General features: G+C 41.0%; 1 protein-coding gene across 2 annotated transcripts in view; it reads right to left on the minus strand.

Annotated features, from left to right (window-relative positions):
• Positions 1-26,424, minus strand: part of FCHO2 (FCH and mu domain containing endocytic adaptor 2) — an 89,877-nt gene that overhangs the window by 14,839 nt on the left and 48,614 nt on the right. The window contains exons 12-19 of one of the 2 annotated variants that reach the window (XM_056112522.1): positions 24,540-24,600; positions 24,122-24,285; positions 21,015-21,039; positions 19,419-19,461; positions 17,946-18,017; positions 12,779-12,887; positions 10,509-10,638; positions 1,697-1,808 (exon numbers count right to left, since the gene is read on the minus strand). In XM_056112522.1, coding sequence (XP_055968497.1) covers positions 1,697-1,808; positions 10,509-10,638; positions 12,779-12,887; positions 17,946-18,017; positions 19,419-19,461; positions 21,015-21,039; positions 24,122-24,285; positions 24,540-24,600 — 716 coding nt within the window. Of the gene's footprint in view, positions 1-1,696; positions 1,809-10,508; positions 10,639-12,778; positions 12,888-17,940; positions 18,018-19,418; positions 19,462-21,014; positions 21,040-24,121; positions 24,286-24,539; positions 24,601-26,424 lie in introns of both variants that reach the window. The other variant, XM_056112521.1, reaches the window with a different exon arrangement.

The raw sequence follows: 26,424 nt of genomic DNA on the forward strand, positions 1-26,424 counted from the left end.
CCACTAAGTCATCTTAATAGTAACTTCAGACTTTGTAATCCACAAGATTAGCTCAGCAAACCCTGACAACTGTTTTCAAAATATATTCAGAATCTCCTTATTATCTTCTCTACAAATGCCCTACAAGCCACCGTCACTAGGACTTACATGGAAGTTCATCAATCACCCTGCATCTGTTGTGAATCCTTCCAGTTTATTTTCTATAGTTAGTAAGCAAATACTCCTTCAGAAATATTCAGGGCACCACTCTAGTGCTCAAGTCTTTACATCTCACTCACAATGAACTTCATACTCGTGCAGTTCTGTAATGTCCAACTGGGTCTAGTCCCTCTGTCTCTGATACTCTTCTCCTTGCTTTTCCTACTCAGTGACATGGTTCCTTGCTATTGCTTCAATCTGCCACTTAGTCTTTGACCTCAGTCCTTAAATCTCGCACACGCTCTTACCTCAGCCACAGGCATGGCTTGCTTCTAAACGTCTCTCAAATATCTGCTTAAAGATTTCTTCCAACTGGGCCAGAGAGCTACAATAGCAGGTAGGCGCTTGATTGCACACAGCCAACCAGGTTCAATCCCTGGCACCCCAGACGGTCCCTTGAGCCCCACCAGGAGTGATCTCTGAGAGCAGAGCCAGGAGTAATCTCTGACCATTGCCGGATAGTGATAAGGATACTTTACTAAACAAAACAAAGCTCTCAAGTTTGCATTATCATAAAAGAAATTGGTTTCTTACACTAATGCAAGCTTATGCCAGACTGCTACACACATTCAAATACTTGATGGATGTATGTTCAATGGAATGTATGTATAACTAACATTTTGCATGAAAAACAGGGGTGGTTATTCATTCAAATACTTTAAAGGAAGAAGCGAATCCAATCTTGCTATGGTTCCATATCGCAGCATGCACCATGCACTACTCCAGTCCAGGTTAACACTGGATTTCAGACTGACATAATCTAGCTAGCCCACATTCCTATCTGATCAGTGGAAATAGTCAGATAATAAATCTATGTTTTTGCTTTTTTTTTTCCTTTTTGGTTTTTAGAACACACCTGGTGATTTTCAAGATAACTCCTGGCTCAGCATTCAGGGACTACTCCTGAGAAGCTTGGGGGCCCATCTGGGATGCTAGGGATCAAACCCAAGTTGGCCCGCATTCGAGGAAAGTGCCTCCCCGCTGTACTATCTCTCCAGCCCTGTGTTCTTGCTTTTAAGTTTGTAAAAATTTGTTATTCCTTTGGTGGAGCTTGCGGTGAATTAACACTGTATACCAAATTCATAAATGTTAAAACTAGTTTAAGCCTTATTACACTAATAATTAAAATAAATTAAGAAAGCTTTCTGGGACTCTCTTGCAAATGTTTTACTTTCACCAAAGAAAAACACTAAAGTCCAAATTAAGAGTTCCATCCCAATCTAGGTCAGCTGCTATTGTCCTACTCTGTAAAATGCTGGACAACAGATATGTCACACTGCTGATAAAGTCTGGGCAAAAGATGTAAATAAGCTCAGAATTCAGTACCCATGAGTGCTGAATATAGGTTTTATTTAAAATCTAAATAACTATATTGATAGCAGCAAAAAGCAAACAAAACAGCAAACCCTACCCTATACGAAAATAAAAACTTAAAATTCACCATCAGATTTCTGCCCCCCCCCCCCAAACCATCACCACGTTTCTTTAAAGAACTAACTTGGTGGGATCCGCTCCTTTAAAGTAGGCATTGACGGACTCTGTGAGGGCAACGGCCACAGGCAAGGTGTCTTGATTTCCAAGGCTGACAGGGCTGGGACCTCGTGATACACCTAGAATACATACAATCCACTGGTTAAATGCTACAGGAAGATCTTTATTAGCTACCAAGACAGGTGTTAGATTATTAAAAAAAAAATACGATTACTGGGATTACTGGTTTCAAAGATGCTGCAAGTACAAATATGAAAGTTAATAAATACAGCATAAAACAAATTGGGGCATAACACAAAGGACATAGGAAATTAGGAAACATGTCACACTGACTTTTCTTTTCAATAAAATGACACAGAAGGGCTGGGTTAAGGAATATCAGAAGAAAAAGTCCTTTACCTGAAGAGTGAACTTACTAAGACATAATTTCAAACCCATCCAGATACTCAATTTATTCAAGTTCCACCAATCACACAATGTAGGTTATCTTATTAAAATGCTGTTTGTCTTTAGGCTCTTTCTAGCCACTGGCTACTACTATCAAGTTTTACATACTCTTATTGTTCGACCTCTGTCAAATGCTTGTAATTATATCCCCACATAACCCTCGCCCCAATAAAGATGCCTAATGACATAAAACACCCTTGACATAAAGTTCACTCAGATAAGACACCTTTGGAGTCAAATCAGATCAAGATTAGCATTCATAAGCATAAAAAACATCAACAAATTTAATCTATACACATGTTTAGATTTTAACTTAAAATATCTGGTTTATTTCATAATTTAAAAAAAAACCTCAAATAATACACTGCTTTTTGTTTTTCTTTACAATGTTGTCTTTCCATTTATGCCTTAATAATACTGCTACTGGTTGAAATGCAGTGCCCTTTGGGTAAATAAATATGATGCAATTTTATAAAAATAAGCCAATAGAATAATTATGATTATTCATTCCTAAAGAAAAAATTAATATGCTGTGTTAACAGATACCCATGAATCTGAATGTTCTGTATACATTACAGAGAATTCACAGCCTTCAGGACTTTGGTGGGAGGCATCCCCAGCAGTGATCAGGAGGAAGAGTGGCGGAAGGCATGTGGGGATCCAGCAATTCTCAGCCAACCAAGCCAGCAGCTGAATCCAAACGTCAGGTGCGGAAAGGACATGAGATGCTGTGCAGAGCCAGTGGTGTCCTGACTCTAGGTCACCCCCAGAGGTGCTGGGGGACTCCAAGGCCACACCTGGCAATGCCTGGGGGATCGAGCAGTGTTGGGAAATGAAACTGGTTGCGTGCAGGCCAACGGCCTCTAACTACCATACGATCTTCCAGTTCACTGCAGAAACTTTTATTTCAAATGGTTCCCGGGGTGGGGGGGATTACTTTTAAAATACCTAGACTATAATAAATTCTTTTTTTCTTTTTGGGTCAGACCTGATGATGCACAGCGGTTACTCCTGGCTCTGCACTCAGGAATTTCTCCTGGCAGTGCTCAGGGGACCACATGGGATTCTGGGAATTAAACCTGGCTTGGCTGTGTGCAAGGCAAACGCCCTGCCTGCTGTGCTATCACTCAGCCCCGACTATAATAAATTCTGATAAACATCAGGATCCCCCTTCTGGACTCAACTGAACCAAACAATAAAACTGATCCAAACAATAAAAGATCGTTTGTTGGCTTTAAAGGCAAAAATGATGTTTTTGAGATTTTGAAGAAATTTTGATTTAGAAGTTCATCAAAGAAATCAGTAATGAAAAATACAAGGAAATAAAAGTGGCCACTTTTAGACAGTGGAAAAGAAAGCCGCCATCCCCCAAACAAAACAACCTCAAAGTTGCATATTAAAATTGAAAGTCAGATACGAAACTTTATTCAGGAAATCACAACGGTCACTATTAACCACTAATATGGGCTAGACACAATGCTCCTGATGTGTGGGGAAAAAATGTGAAGTTTTGAACCACAAGTAGTTCTGCAAAGCAGGAGCACACTTTGTGGCTAAAAGATGGGCCAAAATAATAAAGGACGTGAAGATGAGACTGGAAAAGATCTCAGGGAATGAGGCTTTCTAGCTCTGAAAAACACTAAAAATGTACAACAGAAATATCACTGGGTTTTTCATTAACTTAAGAGCACATGAACACAGACAGGGTCTTGGATTGAAGAGAAATATGACCGCTGGGAGTGAAGTCTGAATTAGGTGAAAGATGAGGTTATTTCATTTTGGGTCACACCCAACAGTTCTTAAGGGCTTACTCCTGGCTCTGTGCTCACAAATCACTCCAGAAGGTGCTCAGGGGACTGTATGTGGTATCTGAACTGGGGTCAGCCACATCCAAGGCAAGAACCTTAACCCCACTATTATCTGGGTGTGAGATGATGAAGTGAAAGATAAGGATCTGAACAAGAAGCAGGACTTCTGGGGACGTGCATAAGAAAATGTTAAGTGAAAAAAGCCAAGTAGTAAATTCACTGATTACAAAAGTAAGTATGCATTTTTCAAAATGCATTTAAAGTAGTTAAACCGATTTTTAATATGTTGGCCTAGAGGGTCATTCTGGAGTTCGTATTTTCAAAGAAATTCTGAAAGCCATAATCTTTTCATTTTAGAACTATAAGCTCTTAAATATGAAATTAATCTTTCCTGCTGAAAAACCTATACAAAATCGGGAACAATGTTTGTCACAGCTTTTGCATTAAAAATAAGTTATTCTTTCCAACTACATAATTTAGACATCTCAAGTAAGAATTCTTGAAATGGTTTCTCTATAAAATGTTTTACTCCCATTTTTTAGAATATGGTGAATATGGGCCAGAGCAGTAATACAGTGGATAGGGCTCTCACCCTGCACACGGCTGACCCCCGTTTAATTCTCGGTACCCATTAGGTCCCTGGAGAACCTCCAGGAGTAATTCCTGAGTGCAGAGCCAGAAGTAACCCCGAAGCACCACCAGTGTGGCCCCAAATTTAAAAAAAAAAAAAAAGAAAAAAGAATGAAAATGAGGCTCTTAATTACTTCCTTTCTCTGAACCTAGAACTTTTTTTTTTTTAATTTTATTGAATCACCATGAGATAGCTTTAAGTTTTCATGTTTAGGTTACAATCACACGATGATCAAACACCATCCCTCCACCAGTGCACACTCCCCACCACCAATATTACCGGTATACGCCCCCTTTCCCACCCTCCCCCTACCTCCATGGCAGACATAATTCCCCATAATCTCTCTCTACTTTGGGGCATTATGGTTTGCAATACAGATCCTGAGAGGTCATTCATGTTTGGTCCTTTATCTACTTTCTGCACACATCTACCATCCTGACTGATACCTCCGGCCATCTTTTTCTTAGTGATCCCTTCTCTATTCCAGCTGCCTTCTCCCCTTTGCTCATGAGGCAGGCTTCCAGCTATGGAGCAATCTGTCCCGTGTATCTACTATCCTTAGGTGTCAGCCTTATGCTATGTTGTTTTATACTCCACAAATGAGTGCAGTCCTTCTATGTCTGTCCCTCTCTTTCTGACTCATTTCACTTAGCACGATACTCTCCATGTTTATCCATTTATAGCAAAGTTCGTGACTTCATCTCTCCCGACAGCCGCATAGTATTCCATTGTGTAGATGTACCAAAGTTTCTTTAACGAGTCATCTGTTCTAGGGCACTTGGTTGTTTCCAGATTTTGGCTATTGTGAATAGTGCTGCAATGAACATATAGATACAGATGTCATTTCTACTGTGCTTTTTTGCATCCTCGGGATATATTCCCAAAAGTGATATTGCGGGGTCATATGGAAGCTCAAGTTCTAGTTTTTGAAGGACTATCCATATTGTTTTCCAGAAAGGCTGGACTAGTGGGCATTCCCACCAACAGTGAAAGAGTGTCCCTTTTCCCCCACATCCATGCCAGCACTGTGAACCTAGAACTTTAAACTCACAAGATGTAGGTTCTCATATGCCAGCTCTCTGCTGATAGTTTTGGTATTAAAGTATGTGTTTAGCTAGTTATCTTTCAGCTTCTTTTCTAATAATCTGATTTAAGAGCCTTGAAATTAAGATCAATTGACAATTCTTAATGCTGAAGAAAGAAGAGAAGCGAGATGACAGAAGACGCAAAAAGAATGACTGTTTTCATAACTGGGGATTTGATATCAGTGGATCTCATATAGGAACTGCATATGATTAGTACAAAACTGAAAGCGTTAAGCTTTAGCGTTATTCTTGATTTCTGCATACACTGCTGAAAAAAGAAAAATTAGATGAAAGTATTTTAGGTACACTTTAAGATCATTAGTCAACACATACATTTGCTTTTGATACAATACCTTGTGACGTCTCACAGTGCTTTTCAATTTCAGAGAGTGTCCCAATCAAATTATCATCTATCATATTTAAATAAAATAAAATGTTGCGGGAAAGGAAATGTTTTTCAAGATACAAGAACAAGAAGAACCAAAAATTTAAATCTAAAAAGAGAGCTGATAAGCATCTTACTAGAGGACCTTTTTTTTTTTTTTTTAAGTAGGGAGTACTGAACCCAGGGATAAGCAAGGAAAACATGTTCTCCATAGTTGAACTACATCTTCCAGTACATAAAATGAAATTTTAGGAGAAAAGATACCCTCATTCACTGCTGGTGGGAACATCAACTGGCTGGGGCTAAAGAGACAGTACAGTGGGTAGGGTGCTGGGGTGGCATGACTGACCCAGGTTCAACACCTGGCACTCCCCACGGTACCCAAGTTTTGCTGGGAGTGACCCCTGAGTGCAGATCTAGGAGGAAGCCTGAACACAGCTAGGAGTGACCCCAAAACAAAGTAAAACAGAAAACTCAAAAAACTAGAAACTAAGCTTCCATCTGACCCAGCAATTCCACCTTTTGGCATCAGTCCTCAATGGTGCAAAAACTCTTACACAAGATTATTCGCAATCCTATGTTCACTGCAGCACTATTCACAATAGCCAAAATCTGGAAACAACCCAACTGTCCAAGAGCACATGGCTGAATAAAGAAACTATGGTACATACACACAACGGAATACTATTCGGCTATAAGACAAAGTCATGCAATTTGCTGCTACATGCATGAATCTGGAGAGCATCATGCCGAATGAAGTGGGTCAGAAGGAGAGGGACAGATACAAAAATGATCTTGGTAAGTGGTATATAAAGAAACATATTTTAAGAAAATAATAAATGCCCAAAGGCTATAGAAACTGATAATTGGTCTTCAGTAGAAAGCATGCCACCTAAAGGTGAAAGGTGAAGTGCAGGATGAAGGGATGGGGGTGGAGGAGGGTCTCGGGGATGAGGGGGAGGGACAATGGTGGAAAGCAGCAGATATTCTGGTACATTGTGTGGTGCTACAATGTTTTATGCATAAAATTCTACCATTAACAGTGTTATTTTAAATGACAGTGCCTAAAATAAACCAAGACGAATTTAAAAACTGCAAAACTTTTGGGAGTCTGAGAGACTGTAAAGTAAGATGCTTGCCCTGCATGCGTCAGACCTGGGTTCAATCCCCGGCATCTCATATGGGCCTCAGAACAACACCAGTGATTATCCCTGAGATCAGAGGCAGGAGTAAGTCTTGAATACCACCAGGTGTGGGACATAACCAAATAAAATTAAAGAATTTTAAAGGGAGATTTAAAGAACCTAGATCATAAAAACTACACATACTCTATTCATTGCCTGCATTTATCAATGTCACCTACTTTTGGTTCCATTATCAGCATTGGCTTAAAGGACAAGGATTTTTCAAACTCAATCAAGACTGAAGTTTCCATCACAAAAAATAGAAAACCTTCTTAGTAATCTAGATATAATGAAAAATAAGTGAAGCATACTTATAACCTTTGGCGACCAAAACCACCTGTCTAATTCCTAACAAGGTTCATCTATGCTGGGTGTTTTGGATTTTGTGTTCTGAGATCATGTCCAGCAGTGCTCAGGTACTACTCCTGACCCACTTGGGGGTGACCCCCAGCAGTACGTGGGGAGTTACAAGGGGTTGAAACTCAAATCCAGCCCCCACACATGCAAAGTATGTACACAGCCCAATGAGCTCTCTCTCCTGCCCCTCCACCTATGTCATTTATGAAAAAATATTCTGTGGGAACAAGCATTTAAATTTCACATATACAAAAAAAAAATGAAATAGCAAGTAAAAATGAAAAGCAGATACATTGCTTACAGTTTAAAAATGGGGAAATGCTATGTTAACAAGTTAATAAAATGCGATGATAAGTTTGAATATTTGGAAATCACATCATTTTTTAAATCTCATTTCAGCGTACACATGCCTTTCTACTAACAGACAACTTTACTGGGCATTCACATATTAATTTGTATACTACTGAATATTTAATACTCAAACTCAGCATTCATCAGAATCACCTGGCAGGGCTGTTTGGCAACTGCTCGCTCCCTTCCCAGAGTTTCTCTCATTTAAAGGGGTTCCATTTCTAGGAAGTTTTCAGCTGCTGTGCATACATGTTCCGAGCCCAGGGGCTACAATCTGAGCACCATTAATTCATGCTCACTGCAAATCTGTGATTTACATTAACAAGGCGAAACCAGCTACTACTTAAAAGCAGTGACAAGAGGGGCAATTACTATTTTGGTGAGAAAACATTGCTACTATGCACAGCAGGTAGGGTGCTTGCCTCACACACAGCCAACCTGGTTCAGTCCCCAGCATCCTGTATGGTGCCCTGAGCGTTGCTGGGAATGATTCCTGAGCAGGGAGCCAGAAGTAAGCCTTGGGCATCACTGGGTGTAGCCCCCAAACAGAACAAAACACAACTATCCTGTTAAAGTGCTTTGTGCTCTGCTGTGCTCTGCTTAGAAAGGTAATGAAATTCATGAGAAGAATTAAGACAGAAAAGGAGATGACAGAAAATCTAGATGGAATAAAATAGTAAATTTATCTGGTAAGAAGGAGAGACAGATACATACTATCCCCAATATCTTTTAAATCTCACAGGGAAAAAAAAATTCATTATAAACACAAAATCCCTTCTATTGATTCTAAGGGTTTTGTTTGTTTGCACTTGGGGTCACACCCAGTGATGCTCAGGAGTTACTCCTGGCTCTGCACTCAGGACTTCTGGCAGTCCAGGGGGACCATACGGGATGCCAGGGATTGAACTTAGGTCAGCCTGAGTGCAAGGCAAATGCCCTACCTACTGTACTATTGCTCCGGCCCAATTCAAAGGTTTTAAAGTTCGAGCTTTCTCTGGAATGTGGAGAACGGCAAAATATTTTGTCTTAAATATTTATATTAAGTTTATAAACATGGTGCATTCTTTGTGGGGGTGGGAGGAATTTGGGCCATACCTGGTGGCACTCAGAACTTATTTCTGGCTCTGGGCCAGGCATCACCCTTGGTAGTGCTCAGAGGACCATATATGGGGCTTACACAAAACCTGCTGGAGGAAGCTTTATGGGTTTCTAGCAGGAGAGGCTCGAAAGTACGCTTTTTTGGTGGCTGGGAGTGTTGGGCTACATCTATCAGTGCTCAAGTGCTCTTTCTGACTCTGTGCTCAGGAGACCATACTGGTGCCAAGAATCAAACCAGTGCTAGCCGAAGGCATGGCAAATGCTTTCACCCCTACACTATTTCTCTGGACTACATTTCTTTGTTTTCAATGAGGGCCATTCCCAGTGGGGCCTGATTGTGTGGTGTGGGCTACGAGCAACAATCCTCCGCACTATTCCTGCCCCAGACCCCCAGGATACACCAACCACTGCTCACAGGAAGTAGGCAGTGAAAGGTATCAATTAGGGCTCTGCGATACTGGGCCTGGGCTCTACCACTCGAGCTAGCTCCACAGCCCAACTGTATACTATCTTTTTTGGGTTTTGGTGTTTAGGGACGACACCAGTGGTGCTCAGGGCTTACTCTTGGCAGATGATCGTATGTGGTGATACCTCATCTCTAAGAGTGTTTCAAAGGCCTGATATGAATATTAGTTCTCATGGCAAAAATCTTGCCCTTGACTTGTCTGTTTATGACAATGCTGAGAGAATGCTGGTAACACTGTAGACTCTCCTGGTCCTGCCAAGGGAATGTTTGTGGGCATCCCAACTTGAAGGGCCAATTCCCATAATGTCTACAGCATCACCTTTCTTGTAGATCTGCATGTGTGGGACAACTCCATGTTGGAACAACTCGATGTTTTCTAAAAGGTGTAGGGAATATAAAGTGAGTACCTCCTCCTTCCCTTCACAGTGGTTATTCTGGCAATTTGTTGGAAATAGCAGTTTTGGCCAAGAGACCCAAATTTGATGCATTCGTAACAGAGCTTGCTAGCTGTTGTTAAAATCCCCCTATTCAAATAATAAGTAAAAGTAAAGGCCCTCCCGTTGATCATCGATTTGCTCAAGTGGGCCCAGTAATGTCTCCATTGGAGACTTTGTTGTTACTGTGTTTGGCATATCGAATTTGTCACCGGGAGCTTGCCAGGCTCTGCCGTGCGGGCGAGATACTCTCGGTAGCTTGCCAGGCTCTCCGAGAGGGGCGGAGGAATCAAACTCGGGTCGGCCATGTTGGCTGCGTGCAAGGCAAACGCCCTACCACTGTGCTATCGCTCCAGCCCGTATTCAAATAATACGTATTCAATAATAATTCAAATAATACCAGATGTGAAAAGCAAAGGGAGAATGTAGTTAGCTTGATAATGCATCTCCAGAAAACCAACACTGGTGTTCAACTGTTGACTATTTCATTTGAAAGCATCCCAAACAGCCCACACGAGCTCTGAATGATGATTTCATCAGTGACTTTTTTTTTCATCAGTGACATTTACTTACCTATTGTTGGAGTATTGGCAGCACTTAATGAAGCAGCAGATGAGATAGAGGAAGAACTTTCAGCCCGTGCTAGAGGAGCAGTAGGAGGCGGGCTAGTATTGGTGGTTACAGGTGGACTGAATGGCCTGGGCTTAAAAACAAAAAGGGATTTATCAAAAAGCTGGAAATAAAATTCCTCTAGTATTAGAAGTTTTCAGATATCAGCTTAATTTTTATATACTAAACAAAATTTATTGCAGGAGTTCCTTGTAATTCATCTTTAGAAATGCTACAGGTCCAGTCATATTAAAGAATTAAAAAATGATGGGCCTGAAGCACTAGTATAGAGGATAAGGTTTTGCATGTGGCTGACTTGCATTTGATCCCTGGCACCTCATATGGTCCCCAAGTGCTACCAGTAGAGTGATCCCTGAGCGCAGAGACAGTAGTAGTTAAGCCCTGACCACTGCCAGTGTGGCCCCGAAACAAACCAAAACAGTATTAAAAGGTGAGAAGGCTGTTTTAAACTACAGCTGTTGAAACTTGGTTTGGGACCACACCCGACTCTGGGTTCTCTTGCAGGCTTGGGGGATCATATGTGGTACAAGGGATTGAACCTGGGTTGCCTATATGCAAGGCAAGTGCCCTACCTGCCGTATATCTCTCTGGCCCTGAAATTTTTTTCTATATTTCAAAGTAGTGAGCAAAATGACACTATTCTTGTCTTCAGTTGAGAGACATGAACACAGGTACAAGGTCCAGACAGACAGTCCAGCAGGTAGGGCACTTGTCTTGCATGTGGCTTACCTGGATTCAATCCTCCTCACTCCATACCCCCCCCCCCAACCAGCACCTCCAGGGGTAATCCATGAGTAAGTTCTAGCACTGCTAGGCGTAGTCCCCCTCCCCCCCTCAAAAAAATCTCTGGAGGAGTGGGGGGAAAAAACACAGTAAGGGGAGCAACAAAGGGCTGAAGGCAACCAAACTGGAGAGCTGGTCTGCAGAACCGAGCTTCCCGTGGTGGAAGTGATGGTGTGGATGGAGGGCTCTCGGGGACACTGGTGGAGGGAAGCGGGACTCAGGATGGGTGCGTGCTGGGAGTATGCACGAAGCCACCACAACACAGCACCACAATAAAAACAGGAGGAAAAACTCCACACAATTGCTGGGCCCCTCACAATAATTTATCAGAGAAATTGGTTTTCTACCAAGTACCCAGATGAGGTAAATGCTTTGTGCCGACTGTTCTATCTAGAAAAGGTGTCTTTGTTTTGTTTTGTTTTTGGGTGATACCCAGTAGTGCAGAGGGTTTACTCCTGGCTCTGCACTCAGGAATCACTCTTGGTGGCCTCAGGGGACCATATGAGGGGCCAAGGATTGAACCTGGGTCAACTGCCTGCAAGGCAAACACCCTACACACTGTCCTGTCTTTCCAGACTCCGAGCAGAGGTGTTCTGTATGGATGTGGTTCAAGACACCTGATAGCTTACACCTGGCCTTCCATTTCACTTCCACGAAGTCTATGCACTGGACCAGGGGGTGAAAGAAAGAAGTCATCATTTCAGCACTGGCTGCTCAAGCTTTTTCACTTATTCCAATATAGTACATTTCCAGCTGTGTACAATGTACAGTCATTAACAAAAGCTGGACACTTCGAGCTCACCAGGAGTAAGCCCTTAGTGCAGGGCCAGGAGTATGCCCTGACCACCATCAGCATGGTCCAAAGCCAAAAAACAAGAAAAGCTGAAACAGATGTTCACCAGGCCTCCCTGGTACCACACTTCTAAGGTCTAAGAATAGGCCACCATGTCTTCCTTAATATTTTATTTTAGGCAGAAGTACAAAAAAAGGTCACTTCTTAATTAAGAAACAAAGGACAAAAAATGATATTTTTATTTTATTATTTTTTCGTTTGGGGGCCACACCCTGCAATGCTCAGGGCTTACTCCTGTCTCTGTGCTCAGGTATCACTCCTGGCAGGGCCTGGGGGATTAGATGTGGTTCTGGGGATTGCACTTGAATCGACCATGTGCAAGGTAAGTGCCCTGCCCGCTGCACTCTCTCTGGCCCCAGGGATATTTTCATAATGTGCCAGACCTCTTTCCTCGTCACAACGCTCTGTGACAGAAACAATCACTAAGGAAACACAAAGGAGTAGCGGAAGTGTCAAATGGGGAAATTTTTTAGACCTGAGCGGTAATTTCCAAGCATTTAATTATAAAGAGGCAGATAGAAAAATATCACTTGCACCTTCTATAATCAAACAAAAACAGCAATGCCTGCATACATACTATTTCATTAATCCCCATGAGTTTGCTTGAAGTGAGCTTTGGTCTGGAAGTGGGCCTTGGAGGTGGGACAATGGTACCTAGAGAAAGAGGAGTTGTGGGCCGGGCTGAAAGAGGGGAAAAAAGTTTGAGGAAAATCATTAATATGCAATAATCCTTACATAAAAACAACCTACCATTAAGCAGAATTCAAAGCTTGTCTCTCAGAGGTTTTAAAAATAACATACAGATGTTTATTGAAATACTAAGAATCTATTAAATATGCTCTTTTTGAGCCAACAAAAATATTCCTAAAAGTCATTCATTTTCAATAAATTAGCACACATAATCAAATTTTTTATTCTTTTTTAATTACTTAGACACATAAAAATTAAATCCAATAAATTAGCTGGTGAAAATAAACCAATTTAAGGTATAAAGTCTTTATTTACTGAAAATATATCGATGTCACAGATAACAACTAAGGCCAAGTCTAGGAAGTTACCACTTTCTGACTGAGCAGATCGTCTCAAAATAAATGCAAACACTTACTTTTATTAAACTAGCAATTAAGTTGGCTTCTGCTGTTAACTTTTTAAAGGATCATTTAGAGAACTACCTCATGTGTACACTACCAATTTCCCCAAATCATTAAAATCAGTTTTGGTATGAGTCCACATATCTTAACTTTTCCTAACTCTTACACATTGACTATACATGACTTTTTCCCTTCTTCAAAAGGGTTGGGGGTTCCCAGGGGCCACTCTCAGCACTCTCGAACACTCTTGCTGTGCGAGTCTGATGGTCAAGAGCTGAGGCTGCTGACTGACTGGTGCTCAAGGCTACCTGGCTGCACCCAGAGGGATGTGGGCATGCCGTGCCAGGAGCAAGCACAGGGGCTGGCACAGGTCTGGTGTGTGTCCAGCCCTCTGAGCTATCTCCCTGGCCCTTGGCATTCACTATGTTGCATCGTCATTGATTAATTTTCAATTTTACAGCTCAAAGTTCAGAATGCTAATCATTACACCACTGGGCTAACTTCAGGGGCTGGCCAGATGGTTCAAAGGGCTAGAAAACAGTCTGCATGCAGAAGGCATAGGTGTGTTCTTTGGCAGCAGCTGCATGGTTCCCAAGTAGCACTGGGTGTGACCAAAAAGGAAAGGAGGGGAGGGGAAGGGCAGGGAGGAAGGGCTGATCAGAGAGATAGTACAGCAGGGAATTCACCTAGGGCTCTAAAGGTAGACACTTACTTTTAGAGTGTTTGTCCAGACATAGAAAGATTGCATTCATCTGGGGAACATAAAGTAACAAAATAGGAGACCAACACCCAAGAATAGCCCAGATAAGTACCAGGAGGTTTACTCCATGGCTTGGAGGCCAGCCGCAAATGCCAGAGGAAAAAGCAGCTCAGATAGAGAAGGGAACGCCAAATAAAGGGTGTTGGGAGGATCCTCCCAGGATGGGAGAAGCATGCTGAAAGTAGACCATAGACCAAACATGATTGCCACTCAATGCCTCTCTTGCAAACCACAGGACCCAAAAGGAGAAAGAGAGAACAAGAGGGAATGCCCTGCCACAGAGGCAGGGTGGGAAGGGGGCGATGGGGGGTGGGAGGGATGCTGGGACCCGTGGTGGGGGAGGATGGGCGCTGGTGGAGGGATGGGTACTTGATCATTGTATAATTGAAACACAAAAATTTGTAAGTCTACAACTGTACCTCATGGTGTTCCACTAATAAAAATTTTAAAAAAAAGTGTCTGTCCAATGACAGTACAGCAGGTAGGGCATTTGGCTATAGCCCAGTGGCCAACCCAGGTTTGATCCCAGACACCTTATATGGGCCCCCGAGTCCCACCAGGAGCATAAAGCCAAAAGTAAGCCCTGAGCACTGCTGGGTGTGCCCCAAAAATGAAAAAAACAAACAGACAGATAAAAAAAAGGAAGGAAAGAAATAATTTTTTAAAAAGGGAAGGAGGAAAAGAAATAATATGAGCTTCAATATTCTAATTAAAAATAATTCGTTTTTCCCCCTGGACAGCAAGATAGCAGCCGCCTTGGAGCTTTTTGGAAAGCCAGGTATGAGCCGGTGGTGGCAGGGCAACTGAAACTTCGTGGGGGGGTGGGGGGGGCGTTCCCGGCTCGTTCTTCACGCCCTACCAAGGTCTCGGGTTGCCCCCCCACAAGCAGCTCTCCGGCACGGCCATGGCTCCAGAGCCACAGAAACCAATCTCATAATTATCTGGCTCTCGGCAGAAATACTTCCAGGCCTAATAAGTAATGTATCAGAAATCCAAAATCGCATGGCCGCTATTGCAGCCGCATAGTATCATTTGGTTCTTGTAATCAGCTGTAGAAAACAAATTATTTCACAATGCCTTTTCAGCAGGTCTGATTTTGGGGTGTAAACTCTATACAACAATGGTGCATCTTTTGTTGAAACAACGAATCTAATCAAAGTAGATAAAGTAAAGTAAAAGCCCTCCCGTTGATCGTCGATTTGCTCGAGCGGGCCCAGTAACGTCTCCATTGGAGACTTTGTTGTTACTGTGTCTGGCATATCGAATACTCTCGGTAGCTTGCCGGGCTCTCCAAGAGGGGCGGAGGAATTGAACTCGGGTCGGCCATGTTGGCTGCGTGCAAGGCAGACGCCCTACCCATTGTGCCAAGCTACCGAGAGTATTGGATATGCCAGACACAGTAACAACAAAGTCTCCAATCGAGACGTTACTGGGCCCGCTCGAGCAAATCGACGATCAACGGGAGGGCCAAAGTAGATAGAGTGCTAATTAGAATTCATCTGTCTCACAGGCATTGGGAGGGGTGGGAGGGGGAATATATTGGGGTTCTTGGTGGTGAAAAATGAGTACTGGTGAAGAGAAGGTGTTTGATCATTGCATGACCGAGACTCAGACCTGAAAGCTTTGTAACTTTTCCCACAGTGATTCAATAAATAAATAAATAAATAAATAAAATTCTCACAGGTGCCAGAACAATAGTACAGCAGGTAGGTTGTTTTCCTTCCAAGTTCAATCTCCGGCACCCCATATAGTCACCAAGCCCACCAGGAGCCATCCCTGAGTGTAAAGCCAGGAGCAACCCATGAGCACTGCTAGGTGTGGATCGAAAATTAATAATAATAATAATAATAATGACTCATCATGGTAGAAATGAAATTAATGAAGCTCAAGTGTACATCATCAGATGTCATGAATGTATTAATAGTTCAATGAAGCATATAAAGTCAAGAATGGAAGCAAAATATTTAAATCATCTTCACATAAATCCTTTTGATGGATTTTAAAAGGACTGATTTGAAAATATGGGGTTACCATTCAGAGACTGAAGAATATAAATAAAAATGAACGGGAAAAGTGTATTTCAATTATGTTCTATACAATTAAAGATGTGCAAATTTGGGCCAGAGTGATAGTACAGTGGGTAAGGTGCTTATCTTGCATGTAGCTGACCCAGGTTCAAACCCCAACATCCTTTATGTTCCCATGGGTATCACCAGGAATGATTCCCAAGGCCAGAGCCAGGAGTAACTTCTGAGGATCTCTAGTGTGGCTCAAAAACTAAAAACATAAACTATCACTATCACTATCACCCCGTTGTTCTTCAATTCGCTCGAGCGGGCCCAGTAATGTCTCCATTCGTCCCTGTCACGTGCAAGTGTAGCCCGATGGCATATAGGGGGCTCCTTCAGGGTCAGGGGAATGAGGACCATTCATTGTTACTGTCTTTGACATATCGAGTATGCCACAGGTAGCTTGTCAGGCTCCTCCGTGCAGGCGGAATACTCTTGGTAGCTTGCCGGGCTCTCCGAGACGAATGGAGGCTTTCGGGGCAGCCTCTAACCACCTTTATAGGTGTTCCTAGTCAGGCATAGAGGCGGGTATGATACTCTCAGTAGCCTGCCGGGTTCTCTGAGAGTGAGAAGTAGAGAATAAGAGGTCGCTTCTGGGAGCTTGATTTTTGAGCTTCATTAATTTCTACCATGATGAGTCATATTATTATTTTTTTTTTTCGACCCGCACCTAGCAGTGCTCATGGGTTGCTCCTGGATTTGCTCTCAGGGATTCCTCCTAGTGGGCTTGGTGACCATATGGGATGCTGGAGATTGAACTTGGGTTAGCCGCGTGCAAGGAAAACAACCTACCTGCTGTACTATCGCTCTGGCCCCTGTGAGAATTATATTGAAGCTCGCATTCTTTCTTTCCCTTCTTCCATTTTTTAAAAAATTATTTCTTTCCTTCCTTTTTTTTGTTTTGTTTTGTTTTTTCATTTTGGGGCACACCCAGCAGTGCTTAGGGCTTACTTTTGGCTTTATGCTCCTGGCGGGACTCGGGGGGCCATATAAGGTGCCTGGGATCAAACCTGGGTTGGCCACTGGGCAATAGCTAAATGCCCTACCTGCTGTGCTGTCATTGGACAGACACTTTTTTTAATTTTTATTAGTGAAACACCATGAGGTACAGTTGTACACTTACAAATTTTTGTGCTTGGGCTTCAATTATACAATAATCAAGTACTCAAAAATATAAACAAATAAACAAAAATAAAAAGGGCCGGAGAGACAGTACAGTGGCCAGAGTGCTTGCCTTGCACATAGCTGACTGGATTCTATCCCCAGCAGGCTATATGGTACTCTGAGCCTGCCAGGAGTGACCACTGAGCGCAGAGCCAGATGTCAGTCCTGGACACAGTCAGGTATGATACCAAACCAATAATAAATAAGTAAAAATAAAGATGTACAATGTTAAACTATGTGAATGTGGCCAGAGACAGCCAAGGGTTCAAGGAGCACATCTTGCATGCCACCAATCCCTGGCACCACATGGTTCACTTTCCTGAGCTTAGCAGATATCCCTAGCACCATATGGTCCCCCAAGCACAGCCAGGTGTAGTCCTGAGTGGCCACCAGCACCCTTCGGTACCAGTATCCAGCAGCACCTCAGCACTGTTAGGTTTCTCACTGAACCACCTGCAAGAGAACCATCGGGAGCGGCCCCCAGATCTGTGAGTACTGCTTGGGAGTCTCCCCTGGGGCCAGGGAAATGGCTAAAAGGGCAAGAGCACATGCCTTGCATGTAGAAGTCTAAGTTCAATCCCAGCCCACACAGACCTCAGAGCACCAAGCTAGTGACAGCCCCCAAACAATATATATGTTGTTTATATATATTTACTTGATGATGAAGCTGAAGATGAGTCAAGAGATGGTCCAAACAGGGGGTCCCAAGCAAGTAGATCACTGGTCCCTTTCCTACATTTTAAAAATGAGAATTTTAAAAATGAGAACTTCAATAAAAGTAACATTTAAAAATGTAACATTTAAAAAATGAGAATTTCAATAAAAGAGTACTTAATTAACATAAAATGTAGTTACTTCTTTTTATTTCATAGAACTCTAACAGTTAAACATATATGACTGAAAAGCTGGTGATGTGGGGATATGGTTCAATGCTAGAGCAAATGCCTCTCATGTAAAAGACCCAGGATTCAACTTCTGGCCCTGTCATGGAAACACACACACACACACACACACACACACACACACACACACCAACTGGATATTCTGCCAATACTTAGCCAATACATGTTAAGTATTTGTTAACTGCTATAAGCAAAACCTACACTAACATCATGTAAATTCAACACGTTATAAAGCTCAAACTCTTCCAGAAACTGATAGAATTGGGATAATGACTTGAGTTTTACAAATGAAAAGCAGTACAAGGGGTTGGAGCAATAGTACAATAGTAGAGCTCCAGCAGGGAAGGTGTTTGCCTTGCACGTGGTCAACCCAGGTTCAACCCCCAGCATCCCATACAGTCCCCTGTGCACGACCAGAAGTAGTTCCTGAGTACAGAGCCAGGAGTCACCCCTGAGCATCCCGGAAGGAGGGAGGGAGGGTGGGAGGGAAGAAGGGAGGCAGGCAGAGAGGCAGGCAAGCAACACAGACTGAATGAGGTGCCAGAGGACACACAACTATTTAATTCTGTAACAGTGCCAGGTTTCTGATTCAGCTTGGCCTGAAGCTTGGTCAGAATGTTTCTTTAGTGGAATGAAATAAAACAGAAATGTTATATGGCCATACATATACAAAGGGGGAGTTCTCGGATACAGAAAAGTGCATTAAGCCCAAGCCACATGATAAACTTCAAAGAGCCAATGACGGTTGATCATGCGTGGACAGACTTTCTCTCCCAGGTGAAAGAAAACAGTGCAGTAAATGGTGAAGCAAGCATGCCTTTATATGACTGGGATGCAAATGCATGGACAAAAATTCAAAATTCTAGTGTCAAAAGACTGAACCAAAGACTGCAAAACTAAGGACTTTCCCCACTAACCTCTCCGATTCTTTAATAAAATCATCACACAAATTTTTTTTTCTCCATTTCACTCATATCCCTTTAAGGTGTCTGGTCCAGGTCTGGAGAGATAGTTCAGAGGCTAAGGTGAACACTTTGTATGCAGGAATCCTGGGGTCCATTCCTAGTATAACAGAAGTCCCAAGCACTACTACTAGTGGCTACTGCTAACTGTAGTCCAAAACCAAAGCCACAAACAGATGTCTAACTGCTAGATCCTGAAGTGCATGATCTGACCAGCACCTCTTGTTTTTAACCAATTAATTTGTTAGAAAGGTATATGTGGAACTTACTCATTAGGTATAGCAGAATGTCTTGATTTTGTTAACTCTTCACCTAATTAAAAATTAAGAAAGTATTTACAATTTCAGTAATAAAATTTTAATGTAAATGCCATATATATCACATTACTATGAACGAATTTTAAATTCTATAACAAATTATGAAGAAAAGGAGAAACAAGCTCTCAGTAAGTTATCTTATTTAAGAATATTAAAATAGTGGAATATTATTTTTACTTCTTCTAACACGTTAAGACATGACTTAAGAAAATTAAACCATGATAATCATTAATATAAAACTGCTGTTTAGAAGAGAAAAAAATATGGGCTGAAATTTCTGAACTTATTAGAAATGCTTAAGTATTACTCAAGAAATTTTTTAACTGATGACTCAAAAATCATTCGTGACTCATTTTTCAAGTTCTAATTACACTATTTTATTTTCTGAAACTATTAACTCTGAAGTGACATCTTGATTGTGAAAATTAAATAAGAAATTGGGGGGATGGTTACACCCAGCGATACTCAGGGGTTACTCCTGGCTCTGCACTCAGGAATTACTCCTGGCAGTGCTTGCGGAACCAAATGGGATCCTGAGGACCAAACCCGTGTCAGCTGCCCACTGTACTATCACTCCGACTCTGAAAATTCAAATTTTTTAACCTGAAACAACACTGTCTTTATAAAATAGTATGTTTTGCTATCTTTTGAATTTGTAATGTGAATTATTGCATAAGCAACTGATAGACAGGTGAGTAGCATCACTAATACAAAAATCAGGGTGGTTCATGAGCACTTTTCCTTGCATCTCAATGGTTTTTTTTAACAGCTGGCAATAACCAATGAACATGAAATGCATCAATATAAGCAACTACAGCAAAATATGTAGTGTATCGTATACCCATTTACATACGTGATCCCACCTGGCTGTCTGGCCTCCAGGGATGGATTGTTCCATTTTCTATCTTTCTGCTTTTACCCTCGTCTCCTTTAACTCTGTAATCCTCTACCTACTCTTTTTCTTCACATTCCCTATCATAAAACTATTTAATTTCTGCTATAAAGGTAAAAGTCTACTTTTAGTTTGGTATTTATAATGAACTCAATGGGTCTTTTAAATTATACTAGAATTTTACTTAAGACTGATGTTAGAGATTTTAAGGTATTCACAAAATTTCAGTTCTTCATTGGGCCATGTCAACTTTTCTTCCCCGGTGAGACTTGTTATTCTTAAACCCTACCAAAGAAACTGTTCTTTGTGACATGACTTAAAAAATAAGCCAAATTTTACTCATCGTAAAATACCTTACTACACACGAGGTAAAGTTATGAAATGCAGCTGAACAGCTGGACAATCTTAATCAGAAGTTATACTTTGGCTGTACTGATTTTTGAAAATCAGTGTATTAGTGTTTAAAGCATGCCTCAAAGCTAAAAGAAATACCCTAATCAGTTGTTTTCAATTTAATGAAAGTATCCTTCTAGTCTGTCCTTAAGGCTCACAAGAAAAGAGCATTTATTTCTCTACATATCAAAACTATTACTGACTTAGTAAACTGCCCAATAAAATTTAATATATAAGGTAACCAACTTAAATATCAAACTTACTAGATGAATTCCGATTCATCTGCACCTAGAACAGAAATACAAAAAGCAAATGCCATTTTTAAAAAATTTCAATTTAGTAATAAAGTGTTTAGTAAAACAGTACCAGAAACCAGTTGTTTTTAGTGTGTATGTTCAATTATAAATTGTATTTACATAAAAAGACAATACTTACTATAGTTTTTTTATAGTACAAACTACAGTCTGTAGTAGTCAATATTTAAAAATACTAAAATAGTAGTCAGTCTTTAGTAGTCAATATGCACTGTAGTACTGTCATCCCGTTGTTCATCGATTTGCTCAAGCGGGCACCAGTAACGTCTCCATTGTGAGACTTGTTGTTACTGTTTTTGGCATATCGAATACGCCACGGGGAGCTGAGTGATAGTACAGCGGGTAGGGCATTTGCCTTGCATGCAGCCGACCCAGGTTTGATTCCTCTATCCCTCTCGAAGAGCCCGGAAGCTACCGAGTAGTCAATATAATGTTTAAAAATACTAAAATCTACAGCCATAAAATAACTTGCTAATTAAAATTTTTTAACACAAATATTTTTAAATCAGGGTCCAGAATGATAGTACAAGGGTCTTGCCTTGCATGTAGCTAACTCGTGTTTGATCCTAAATACTCCATATGGTCCCCTAAGCCCCCAGGAATGATTCCTGAGTGTGGAGCCAAGAGTAAGCCCTAAGCACAGCCAGGTGTTGCCTAAAAACAATAAATAAAGAAAATGTATTTATTATAATAAATTATCTAACGCTAAATAAACCTTGTACTTACTGGAATGCATCTCTATCAGTATGTGGAAGGAAAACGGCATAGTGCCAATTTTGGAATTTATTATGTTAATTTCCTTTTCTCTTAATTTCTCAATTCCTTTCAGAATCCTACCTAGAATAGATACACCTTAAAACATTCGTGGGGAAGAGGGGGACTTGAGGGTGTACCCAGCTGTGCTCAGAGCTCATTTCTGCCGCTGTGCTCATCAAGATTCACTCCTGCCAGCGCTCAGGAGCCATATTCGGAGTGTGTGCGTGCAAGGCAAGTGCCTTACCCCGCTTCTATCTGGTTTTAGGCCACAGCCACGGGTGCCCAGGGCGTACACCTGGCTCTGCACCAGGGATTACTCCTGGCGGTGCTCAGGGGACCAAGCAGTACTGGGGATCAAACCCAAGAAAGCCGCAAGCAAAGTAAGTGCCCAACACACTGTACTATCTCTCCAGTCCCCAAGATGAATTTTTTTAATAGGATATGGAGATACAGCAAACTGGGCAACCAAAAGTACTTATGATACCCACTTTTCAAATAGCACATTAGATATATTCTTAACAGAATTTCCTGGTACGCATTAATGAATATGAAGTTATTCATATTTTAAATATAACTTTATTTAAAAACAGGAAAAAAAGAGAAGAACCCAGAGGAGAGAATTTGAAGCCAGAGATGATCTCAGTACCCAGAGACAGATGCTTACTAACATTCTGGTATACATTACTCTAGGTTTTAGTTTTATTTGTATGCATATTTTAAATTAGTTATGCTCTTTCCAATAAAAGTACTTAATGGTATCAAAACTTCCTACTTCATACATGTGCCTAACAATGCATATATACATCTACACGCTATCATTTATTTAATGTCATTAGCCTCAACACTGTGTAGTAATGTGGTAGAATAAAAATTTCAGTTCAGAATATCTTTTTGAAGGGAAAACAGTTCTAAGTTTAAACTCGAAGGCTGAACTTGTTCAAGTGGTAGAGTACATGCAGAGCACGTGCAAGGGCCTGAGTTTAATTCCTGGCACCACACGTTCCCCTCCAACCCCAGTAAAGCTGGGTATGGACTTGGTGGTTCCTTATGACCACTGGGGTGGCCCCTAAAAAATTTACAAGCTGAATAAAATTCTGGGTGCATTTCAGGGAGAAAATCGTATTTCTCTAAATAAATTCATAAAGACTGCTTCAAATATATAATGAAATAAGTTGATTGAAATACCTAAAACTTTATATTATCAAAGAAACAGGTTTATTATAAATTATGAGCATGTCCATACTATATTTTGAGCGTGTACATATTATAATGAGCATGGACATACTATAGTATGGACATACTACGCTGCCATTCTAACTTTTTTCCTGATAGTTTGGCATATCTGAATTTAGCATGTGACACAAATGGAAGTGGCTTTATTACTGTGGCTTTTTCCCCCAAGAGCTGGTTACAGTGCAATATTATTAAAACTAAAGGATTAATCATTATCCCTAACAATTCTTTTTTTTTTGGGGGGGGGGGTCACACCCGGCGATGCACGGGGTTACTCCTGGCTTTGCACTCAGGAGTTACTCCTGGCGGTGCTCAGGGGACCATATGGGATGCTGGGAATCGAACCTGGGTCAGCCGTGTGCAAGGCAAACGCCCTACCCGCTGTGCTCTCTCCAGCCCCTATTATCCCGAACAATTCTTATCGTTGCCTTTCCTTGCATGAAAAGTAAAACAATTGTAATAGTGACATACCAAAAGTGCAAAGATAAAATTTCATCTTTAAAAGTATTTTTAGGGGCTGGAGCAATAGCACAGCGGGAGGGCATTTGCCTTGCACGCAGCCAACCTAGGTTTGATGCCCAGCATCCCATGTGGTCCCCTGAGCACTGCCAGGAGTAGTTCCTGAGTGCATGAACCAGGAGTAACTCCTGTGCATCGCCGGGTGTGACTCAAAAAGAAAAAAAAAAGTATTCTGAAGGAATTCACTTACAAGGCCACAAAAGATGAGTGAAGACTAACTCAATTAATTCATAAAAGTCTGCCTGAAACAGACAGCACTGCTCATAATAATAAACATGGCAGAAATAGTGGAATTTCAACATTTTCACTTCATTATAAAACACATTTTCACAAGGAAAAAAAAAGTCAAAACTCGTAAGTATAACTATAAAACTATAAATTAAGCTTAACAAATTACAAATTAAATATTTTCTAATCCAATATGCTAACCTATTAAGTGACATTTTACTTAATCCTAAAGCTTACCACATACAGGTAGCTCAAAATAAAAGTATATAATGGCATCGATGTATAATAAGGCATATGAACTTGCTCATTTTCTTACGTACAGTTATTGCTGGGGGGAGTGATATATTCCCTATAGATTCTTTTAATTCATCCAAGGTAGCTTGGGAGTTATTTGGATGCATGGGTTTGATTTCTATCCGGTATTTCTTTGGCTCTTCATCTTCAGAATCAGAATCACTAGATGAGTAGAAATGGTTCTCTTTGGTATGTGAGTTATCAGTTAAAGACTTTAATTTTTAAATTATCTTAATGCATAACCAGTTTTCCACACATGTTATAAAAAGGAACATAAATCATTAAGTGAACTTTAACGGTAATGTAGTGATCAAGCAAACACCAAATAAGAACGTGAGGACATATTTTACTGTGATTAGTAAATATTTAGGAATTTTTATTAAAAAGATTATTTCACTATGTCTGTGTCTGAACACAACCCATAAGAATGGCCAGGTAAAAGGATATCATTCTGATCTGCTTCTGGTTTTATGCTATACCCTTCTTCATCGACATCAGGAATGTTCTATAGGAAAAAGGAGAAAAGAATTGACTGGAGTGAAGTACCCAACTACAAACACAAGTTACACCAGAGAAACACCAGATGTATTCCCGAGGGGCTGTATCATTTAGAACATCAACAGAATAACAAAATTATTAGCAACATGGAAAATCATTGAACCAGCTTCAAGGTCATACTCTATGCTTCCCATCACTGAAAGGAAAAAAAACTGAGCAAGAAAGAAGCTGGAAGGGAGAAGAAGGGCTCAGAGAGGAATGCCAGCGATTTCTAAACAACCAAACATTTACCAGGATTTCTATAAACTGATAATGCAGGTATGATGAAGGGAAGTGGTTAAATCAGAGACTGACAAGTAGAAATACAATTAAAAATCCAGGAAGAAAAGATGACAAGACTACCAAGAAAATTAAAATGATACTAAAACACCATCGCTCACCCATGAAAGTCAGAAAAATTTAAAGGTATGAAAATATACTGTTGGCAAAGCTGCAGAGAAAATGTTTTTATACTTTGGTGCTGTAAATTTAAAAAATAATAACAACATAATCCCTTAATCAAGATATATGCATATGTAAGAAGGAGAGGGAGAAAGATACTATTTCATCATTATTGATATAAGCAGAAACTGAAAAACACTAAGGCATCTGACAGAGCGGGAACTGGTTAGATAAATTATTAAATATTTACTTGATGACATAAGAGATGTTACAGAGTTACTAGGTCCTGTGATTGCTGATACAGGAAAAGCTTAAAAAATAAAATAACAGGGGCTGGAGAGACAGCACAGCGGGTAGGGCATTTGCCTTGCATGCGGCCAACCCAGGTTTGATTCCCAGCATTCCATATGGTCCCCTGAGCACCGCCAGGAGAAACTCCTGAGTGCAGAGCCAGGAGTAACCCCTGTGCATCGCCAGGTGTGACCCAAAAAGCAAAAATAAATAAATAAATAATAAAATAACAGTTCTTTAAAGGACTGATACTTTCAAAGTGTCAGGAGGAAATGTGGCCCAGTGGTAGAGAGCCAGCCAACTGCCTTGCATGTGTGAGGTCCTAGGTTTGATGCCTGACTAAATAAAGAAATAAACAGTACATTTTAAGAAAGAGCGAGTTCCAGGACACTTGTGGCTACCCTTCAGGGAGAAGTGTCAGGGAAAGGAGGCTTCCGGTTTTTAACGGTTCATTTTATTTAACAGTTATGTAATCTTTCATTTATGGCTAATCTTGTTTGTTAATTAAGAAACAATAATGGCTCACATTAACAGAGATAGTATGTTATTTTCTGCTGCTTTTGTAAAGGTCTGTGTCACTGAGCAAACTTTAGAAATGAAGGGAGTGTCACCAGGAAGAGCACTCAGAGGGTGGAGCCCAGGTTTTGTCTGTGGGAGCCCCGGGTTTGACTCCCACACTGCCTGATCCCCTGAGAACTGCTGGGAGAAGCTCCTAAGGACCTAGTCAGGAGGAACCCTGGATGTCTCCAAGAAACAAACCATAAAACAAAATACAGTAAGTAAATATTTGAGTCTGGTATAGTTTCTAAGAAAAAGCAATACGCTGAGCTGCTCCAGATTTAAAAATAAAGCATCCATTTTTCAAAGACAGTAAGGATGAGGGACCAGAGCAATAGTACAGGAGGCAGAGTGTTTGCTTTGCACGTAGCTGACCTGGGTTTGATCCCCAGTAGTCTATACACTTCCCCAAGCACCACCAGGAGTAATTCCTGAGTGCAGGAGCCAGAAGTAACCTCCACCATTGCTAGGTGGGGCCAAAAAAAAAAAAAATAGAAAGAAAGAAAGATAGTAAGAATTAACTTCTATTTAAATAGAAGGC

This window comes from Sorex fumeus, unplaced genomic scaffold, assembly GCF_029834395.1.
Source record: "Sorex fumeus unplaced genomic scaffold, SorFum_2.1 ptg000018l, whole genome shotgun sequence".
Classification (NCBI taxonomy): Eukaryota; Metazoa; Chordata; class Mammalia; order Eulipotyphla; family Soricidae; genus Sorex; species Sorex fumeus.